The 8956-nt window shown below is 54.1% G+C and overlaps 2 protein-coding genes across 2 annotated transcripts; both read right to left on the minus strand.

Moving 5' to 3' along the window:
- Positions 1-562: 562 nt before the first annotated feature.
- On the minus strand, positions 563-4357 carry LOC116494799 (protocadherin beta-15-like). Its single transcript, XM_032196884.1, has one exon. It carries the CDS (start codon positions 4179-4181, stop codon positions 1722-1724), a length of 2460 nt encoding a protein of 819 aa, XP_032052775.1. The 5' UTR covers positions 4182-4357; the 3' UTR covers positions 563-1721.
- Positions 4358-6222: 1865 nt separating this feature from the next.
- On the minus strand, positions 6223-8685 carry LOC116494959 (protocadherin beta-16-like). Its single transcript, XM_032197122.1, has one exon. It carries the CDS (start codon positions 8683-8685, stop codon positions 6223-6225), a length of 2463 nt encoding a protein of 820 aa, XP_032053013.1.
- Positions 8686-8956: the final 271 nt, after the last annotated feature.

Genomic DNA, 8956 nt, shown 5'->3' on the forward strand with positions numbered 1-8956 from the left:
TAACTCCCAGGATTATCTCCATACTTTTACCAGGCACTGCCATGAGACTAATAGGCCTGTAGTTTCCAGGGTCTTCTTTCTTGCCCTTCTTGAAAACTGGTACAACATTTGCCAGCTTCCAGTCAACTGGGACCTCTCCCGATTCCCAAGAACATTGAAAAATAATTGAGAGAATTCCCATAATGATGTCAGTCAGCTCTTTGAGAACCTTGAGATGATTCCCATCCAAATCCATGGATGTGTATAGATCCAGGTGGAGTAGCAAATCCCATACACATTAAACAATGCAATCTGTATTGATCCACGGGGTACACCAAGAGTTCCTGGCATCCAACAGGACTTTATGCCATTGATCACCACTCTTCTGGGCCCACCTGTTCAACCACATATGCTCAGTGCTCACAAGACTCACAAGAGGCCTTCTATCAAATCCTTGATACCCACCCTTTTACTTCAGGCACTAGCAGTCACAACTCTAGGTAGAGGACACATTCCCCCAGAACAATACCTCAATAAAGGAACCAAGTAAAAATATATGTAATAAAAAAAAAAAGCACCCATACTTTTGGAAATCTCCTGGATAGTTTACAGAACTTTCCTTATAAGAACATTACTACAAAGACTCTCTCCACAACAGCATCCTTTTTATTGCCAGAATGGCACTCGGGTATTCATTCCATTTCATTTTACAGACAAGGGTATACCAGCTTAAAAATGATACAGTGTATAATGCAGCACAACAGAACATAAGGGTGTTTCTGTATCCAGTCCCAGAACACCTTCTTTCCACCAACCCAATATTATACTTTGGATGTCAGTCCTTTTTGAGGGGAATTCATAAGACAATGTTAAAATACACAGCCAAAAGAGAAAGGGAAAAAAAAGAAAAAAAAAAAGTGAATATGTAAGCATTCTAACAAAAACCTGGAAAACCAGACCATGATAGCACTTCCCTTTCATTGAGGAACCCCTTCAAGCAACAATGAAAACAATGACACAAAAAAGGATATTCTGTTTTAAAGCCTATCTTTCTTCTGCCTTGTAGACACAGGTCCTCTGAGGCAATGTATCAAGATGCCTTGCCATCCACCCAAACACAATGATCAGGGTCAAAGATATGTATAACTAGTGTCTATGTTGGAATCGTTAGCCCTGCTATAGCTCTGAGTCACTCCCAAGCACATGGACCACTGCAAAGTCTGGCACTATATGTTTTTGCTGTGCCCTGGAGAAGATGGAATGGCAGAACCCAGTAAAATACGTGGTTCATGCCAACTGAGGTGGAAGACCACACAGTGCAAAAACACATGGTGCTGACATGCCTCACACAGAGAGATCCAGGACTCAGCAAAGAAAGAGAGAAGCACTTGCACTGCAGTGATACACAGGGCTAACATCTTTCTTCCCTGCAGACAAGGGAGGAGGGCTATACTGCAGCGTCAACTGCCCAGCCTCAACATAATGTCTGAACACAGACTAAGACAGGGTGAGTTTCAAGGTTTTTCCTAATGACAAGCATTTAGCTAGAGAGCCAGGATCAAACCTTGCTCATGAAGCACTTTGGAGAACTCATTATCAGAGCTGAAACACATCATTGCATGAGCAGAAAGCCTTGGTTCTCTTACATTTTTTAATTCCTAATCTTTTTGGAGGGGTGAAGAAAAACATACATCTGACTTAGTGTTAGAGGGTCACTTGTGAAGCCAATTACAAATGCAAATTTAAGCGTTCCACTGTGTCGACACAGATCTAAAGGGAAGGCCATTAAAGTGTCCAACAGATGGTGTACCAGAGATGTCCAGGGCTGCATCCCCCATGGAGTTCAGGATGGGCGGGAAATCCTCTGTGTCAGCAACACCCCTGCCTGTGTCAGAGTGCTGTGGTGGCACGCTGGGGAGGATGGGCTTCAGGAACTTGAACTCACTGTTGCCCGACCCCGTGGTGAGGTTGATCTCATAGCAATAGGCATGGGGCAGGGTCCCAGCAGCAGCCCCAGCAGCAAGACTGCTCTGCAAATTGCCCGTGCCATACAGCACATGTCCTCCTTTCAGCTCCTTTCTCTTGAACATCTTGCAAGCAACAAAGGCTGCGAAAGATGTGAGGAAGAGGAGGGAGACAAAGACCAGTGAAATGATTAAATAGATTGTCAGCGAGCTGTCTTCATCCTGCACAGCCAGCTCCTGCTGTGGCAGGTGTTCCTGTGAGAGGCCGTTGAGCAGGAGTATGTTCAGTGCTGCCGTGGCCGACAGAGGTGGCCGCCCATTGTCACGCACCAGCACCTCGAGCTTCTGCTTCACGGCATCCCTCTCTGTCACTGGCCTCCTCAGACGCACCTCCCCATTTTGGCTACCCACAGCAAACAGCCCGGGGTCTGTGGCCCTCAGCAGGTGGAAGGAAAGCCACGAGTTCTGACCAGAGTCCGCATCAACGGCCACCACTTTGGTGACCAGGTCCCCCACATCAGCCGACGCTGGCACCAGCTCACTGGATGGCGGGCTGCTGTCCTGAGCAGGGTGCAACACCAGTGGGGCATTGTCATTCTCGTCCACCACGAGAAGGCAGACGGTGACGTTGGTGCTGAGGGGAGGGGACCCCGCATCGGTGGCACTCACCAGCACCTCAAGCTGCCTCACCTGCTCATAGTCCAGTGGACGCAGCACAAACACATGTCCGTTCTCTGAGTTCACGGAGATGCAGGAGCAGGGGTCCCACTCAGTGGGGAGCACAGGCCACAGGGAATAGGTCACCTTGGCATTGGGTCCTGTGTCTGAGTCCACTGCACTGATAGCCCCAACAAGCACTCCAGGGATATTGTTCTCTTGCACATACATGGTGTACGATGTCTGGTTGAAAACGGGGGCATTGTCATTGACATCAGAGATGTCCACCGTGAAGGTCTCGGTAGTGGTGATAGGAGGAGTACCAGTGTCTGCTGCTGTGATGACCAGAAGGTACTGAGCTTTCTCCTCCCGATCCAACGTGGTCACTGTCACTAACTCATAATAATTCTTATAGGCTGGCCTCAGGGAGAAGGAGACCTGGTCTTCAAGGGCACAGCTGATCTCCCCATTCACACCAGAATCCCGATCCCTCACAGCAAAGAGGGCTACCAATGTCCCAGGCTCTGTGTTCTCAGGGAGGGGACTGCTGAAGGAACTCACCACCAGCTCCGGTGCATTGTCGTTCACATCCAGCACCTCCACGACTACACTGCACATGCTTGAGAGACCCCCACCATCAGTTGCCAGCATACTGAGCTCATATTTCTGTATAGTCTCAAAATCCAGGGGCTTTGTGACACGAATTTCACCACTCAGAGTGTCAATTGTGAAAGGCAATTGGCTCTCACTGACTGCTTGGCTGAACCTATAGGAGATGTCACCATTCACTCCCACGTCTGGATCAGTGGCTACAACTCTGAGAACCACAGACCCTGCTGGGGCATTTTCCAAAGCCTGACCAACATAAACTTCCTGAGTAAAGGCGGGAGCATTGTCATTTGCGTCTAGAACTACAATGTGGATTTGGGTGGTCCCACTCCTAGGTGGAGAGCCACCGTCTGTAGCAATGAGACTCAAAAGCAGCTCTGGCTGCTCCTCTCTGTCGAGAGGCTTTTCCAATACCAATTCTATAAACTTTTTTCTCGGATGCTTAAAGGAAACACTGAAGTACTCGTTCTCGGGAGCGATGCTGTAAGCCTGGATGCTGTTGCTGCCAACGTCCAGGTCCTGAGCAGCCTCCACGGGGAAACGCGAGCCAGGGTCTCCCCTTTCCGGGATCTGAAATGTGACTCGTTCCTCGGGAAAGACCGGCGAGTGGTCGTTGACGTCCTCCACGGCCACCTCGACACGAAAGAACTGCAGCGGGTTTTCCAGCAGGAGCTCGAAGGCGAGCGTGCACGTAAGCGAGCGGCCGCACATCTCCTCGCGATCGAGCCGCTCCGCCAGGACGAGGCGGCCGGTGGCGCGCTCTAAGCCAAAATGCTGCCGGCCGTCCGGGGAGGCAATGCGTGCCCGGCGAGCCGAGAGCTGCGCCGGCGTCAGCCCCGCGTCCTCCGCCACGTTGGCCACCACGGAGCCGCTCTCCCCCTCCTCGGCTACGGAGTAGCGGATGGGCTCGCAGCGAACGCGCGGCACGCACAGCAAAGCACACAGACAAAGCACTTGCCTTGCAGACGCCATGGCGGGGCGGCGGACACCCTCCGTCTGCCGCAGTCCTCCGCGGGAAGCGGCGCCCGGCAGCAGCGCGGCGGCAAGGGCGGGCGCCCTCCCTCGCGGCCTCCCTCTCTCCCTCTCGCCGAGCTCGGCTGGCGGCCCGCAGCGCGGCACTCCGGGACCGGCAGCGGCTGCTGCGGAGGACGGCGCGGACGACCGCTCGCCGCCGCCTCCCGGCTGCGCTGCGCTGCGCTGGGCTCGGCCGCCTCCCCGCTCGCAGCCGCTCGCCGCCGCCTTGGCCACGAGCACCACCCTGCGGCCTGCGGCGGGACTGCTCCGGGACGGGACGCGCTCCTGGCCGCCGACTCGCAGCCTTTCACAAAAGTCCGGCAGTTTCTTGCCGGTCAAACTGAATCCAGGCAAACTGAAGTTCACAGTGTTTTATAGTTACCATCGTGCCCAGTATCATGGGTGCTTCTAGAGCTTTGAGGTAATCTCCAGAAGACAGCCAACCCACCTTTTCTAAACCACAGTGATCTCAGGTTGTGCACTTTTGTTTTCTGTCCTCTGGAGGTGATAGTACTCTTTCTAAGCATCTCTCTTGCTGGCCAAACTGGAGAAGCACACATCACAAATGCACACTGGGCTCATGCATCTCAGACACAGAGATCCAGGAACCAGCCAAGAAAAAGAGCAGCACTTGTGCTGCATTGAAACACAGGCAGGACTCACACCATCCTTTCCCTGCTGACATGGGGACATGGCTAAAGTGCATTACAGGAGCGTGACTTGCTTTGCTTTTAAGGAAGGATTGCCAAGTGTCATTACCATGAGAATGACTGTTGCCCAATCTCACATTTGTGTTACATCCCAGAAAAAGGACAGGATGAGGTCCACTTGCTCCCTAACAAGCAGGACAAAGAATTTAAGTAACGAAACTATTTAGCAAGATAAAGAACTTAACGAGCCAATATAAAGAGCCAAACTCTACTTATGAAGCATTTCAGAAAAGCTACTCCCGAGGTGGAACATATTTCCTGAAGGGAGGAAACTTTAATTTCTTTCATTTAATTTAATTTATTTTTCTCTTGGGGGGTGAAGAAAATCATTCATCTGACTTCTTAGAGGGTCATTTGCTAGGCCAATTATAAGTGCTGTTTTAATCTCCAGGAAACAAGGGTAAGTGTCATGAGCTAGATCCCTTTCATCTCTGAAACACTAGGCAGGGTCTTGCCTCATCAATGGTGATCAGATGGGAAGGACCATTTTCCCTAACCTGTTTGAGATACTCCGCTGATGCAACGTGAGATATCATTAGCCTTCTTTATGACAAGGGCATGATGCTGCCTCAGGTTCATCTTGGTGTCCATCGGGACCCCTGGGCCTTTTCCACCAGGCAGCTTTCATGGAACAAGGGATTCTTTCTCCCCAAGTGAAAGACTTTTCACCTCTCCTTGTGGACTGCTCCTGGTCGGGACGCGGTCCTGGCCGCTGCCTCTTGCAGCCACACTCCATCGGGCACGTGTGCACATGTCCCACTGCCCGCCGCACACACTCAAAAGCAAAGGCAAAGCCTGCAGCGGGCAAAAACGCCGAGCTTGAGGCAAACGCACCGGTAGCGCCCACAGCTCCGCAGCCTCTCCGCCCTCTACAATCTGCCAGAGCCCACCATGATGCCAACCTCGGCGCCCTGCCACAAACCCACCCGTAACACAACAACAAACACAATTCCGAGGGCCAAGGAGAAGGACAAGGACAAGGACAAACACAAAGCCCAAGGACTAGGAGAAGGCCTTTCAACCCCGCACAGCGAGGCGGAGGCTTTGTCCGGAGGCACCTGTCTGCCTTCTCTGCTCTGAGAAACCAGGAAGGGGCCTCCGCGTGTATCTCCCTATCAGGTATTATGCACGCAGAAAAACAGCACATCACTACATCTACTTGAGATCGCATGGTGGGGACGAGACATGGGAAACGCTCCCAGACAGGTGCAAGCACAAAGGCACCTCCTGCTCTACCGTGCAGGTATGCGCGCTGCAACCGCCCGGGCTAGAGGAGGACAGGCAGACAGTTAGAGCGACGGAGGGGCTGCTGTCCCCTGCTCGGGTCTCTTCTGGCCAGCGCGCTGCGGGCTGCACTCAAGCATATTGCCCTTGCCAGCCTCCGCGCAGCCTGGTGGACTCTGAGGACTCGGCAGGACGGGCCTCAGGAACTTGAAGTCACTCTGTCCCGAGTCGTTGGTCAAATACATCTCGTAGTGGTAGCCCGGCCACAGATCTCCCCTGCCGGCCATGTCCCTGGCATCGGCAGTCAAGTCGCTGTCAGCAGAGCTGCGAGCAGAGGAGTTCGGGAGCGCCGGGCAGAGGCGACCCTTGCACAGCGTGGTCCCCGAAAAGGCTGCGATGACTACAAGGAGGAGTGAGGAGATGCAGCAGAGGGAGGCGATGAGGTAGGTAGTGAGAAGGTCGTGGTCGCCCTCTTCCTGCTGCGGACTTCCCGTATGCGCCTGCGAAAGCTGCAGGAAGGCTTCAGAGAAGCCGTCCACCAGGGTGATGGTGAGGGTGGCAGTGGAGGAGCGCGGTGGCTGCCCGCGGTCTCGCACCAGCACGACGAGCCTGTGCCTGGGCGCGTCGCGCTCGGTCACGGCCCGCGCCGTGCGCACCTCGCCGCTGTGCAGCCCCACGCGGAACAGCCCCGGCTCCGTCGCCTTGGCCAGCTCGTAGGACAGCCACGCGTTCTGCCCCGCGTCCGCGTCCACCGCCACCACCTTGGCCACCAGGTAACCTGCCTGCGCCCAGCGCGGCACCAACTCGCCCGCTGCCGCGCTGCCGTCGGGAGGCGGGTGCAGCACGACGGGCGCGTTGTCGTTCTCGTCCCGCACCAGCACCCGCAGCAGCGCCTCGGCGCTAAACGCCGGCGAGCCCCCGTCAGCGGCGCGCACGGTCACCTCGAAGGCGTGCACCTCTTCGTAGTCCACTGGATGCAGAGCCCTTACTATGCCGCTCTCTGCCTCCACCGACAAGAAGGACCGCGCAGCGGAGACCCCCAGTGGAGTCAGCACCAGCATGTAGCTCACAAGGGCGTTTTCACCCGTGTCGGCGTCTGTGGCATTAAGGCGGCCCAGGATCGTCCCAGCGGGCTTGTTTTCACGTAGCACCGTGTTGTAAATGGCCTGGGAGAAGGTGGGCGCGTTATCGTTCACGTCCGAGAGCCGCACCACCAGCGTCTTCGATGTTGAGAGTGCAGGAGTACCGGCGTCACTGGCCCGCACCGTCACGTTGTACCCCGACACCTTCTCTCGGTCCAACGCCTCCAATGTCACTAGCGCGTACGCTTCACCCACCAGCGGCAAAATGCTGAAGGGCTGCTCGCCCAGCAGCTCGCAGCTCGTCCTGCCGTTGTCCCCTGAGTCCCGGTCCCGCACGCTGAAGAGGGCCACCACCGTGTTCAGCGGGGCTGCTTCGGAGAGGCTGCTGGTGAGGGAGGTGATTGTTACCTCGGGGGCGTTGTCGTTCACGTCCTGCACCCCCACCTCCACCTTGCAGTTCGCAGACAGGCCTCCTCCATCCGTTGCCTGGATGTCTATCTCGTAGGTCTTTATTTCTTCATAATCCAGTGTTTTTTTGAGTCGAATCTGCCCTGTCTCTGAATTTATTTTAAATGTCTCTCGATTATCCTCTGAATTTTGAACTATGGAATAGGCTATTTCCCCGTTAATTCCTGAGTCTAAATCTTTAGCAGACACGACTGCCACCAAGGTATCCTCGGAACTATTTTCTAATACTCGGACCTTATACAGACTCTGCGTAAATACTGGAATGTTGTCATTTGCATCCAGGACTACCACGCGGATAACGGCTGTACCAGAGCGCGGTGGAGACCCACCATCCACAGCCGTGATGCTAAAAACCACTTCTGCCTGCTTTTCCCGGTCTAGCTCTCTGTCCAACACCAGCTCAGCGTGCCTCCTGCCGTCACTACGCTGCCGGGTGTAGATATGGAAATAACCGTTCGAGCTGATGTTGTAATGGTGAACACTGTTGTTCCCCACATCTGGATCCTGAGCGCTTTCCAGTAAAAAACGAGCTTTCGGCTTTGTAGTTTCCGAGATCTTTAAAATTATCTCTTTATTTAAGAACACGGGAGCATGATCATTAATGTCTGTGAGGCTTACCTCGGCGCGGAAGGACTGCAGTGGACCCTCCAACAATACATCGAAACGTACCAGGCAGGGCTCGCTCTGCCCACACAGCTCCTCCCGATCCATCTGTTCTCGCACAAACAAATCCCCGGTGTGCTGATCCAGTTGAAAATACTGTTTTTCTCCTTCAGGAACGAGTCGAACCTGTCGAGTCGACAATTCCTCAGCGGTCAGTCCCAAATCCTTAACTATATTTCCCACAAGGGAGCCCCTCGCCGCCTCTTCGGGCACAGAGTACCGGGCGGTTTCTGCTCTCCCCCCCGACACGCAGAGGAGCAGTATTACAAACAACGCTCGCCCTGGAAGCGGTTCCTCCCTCTTTCTCAGCTCCATTTCCCTCTCGGCTAACCTTCCTTCCCCCTCCGTGAGCAGAATGGAGGTGTTGATCTATCCCGCCGACCCCCGAGCGGAGCAGCCCCGGCTGGTCGAGCCCAAGGGCCGTGGAGCCGGGAGCTACGCAGAGCCTCTGCGGTCAGCAGCGGCACCAGGCGGCCGGCGTGCGAAAGTACAAGGAGATCTCTGCAAAACCGCAAAAATAGAGACAAACTGCTCGATTTCTTTGTTCTGATACTATCTTTAACTCCCAGTACTATTCTGTTAAAAG

The sequence above is a fragment of the Aythya fuligula genome, chromosome 14, assembly GCF_009819795.1.
Source record: "Aythya fuligula isolate bAytFul2 chromosome 14, bAytFul2.pri, whole genome shotgun sequence".
Lineage (NCBI taxonomy): Eukaryota > Metazoa > Chordata > Aves > Anseriformes > Anatidae > Aythya > Aythya fuligula.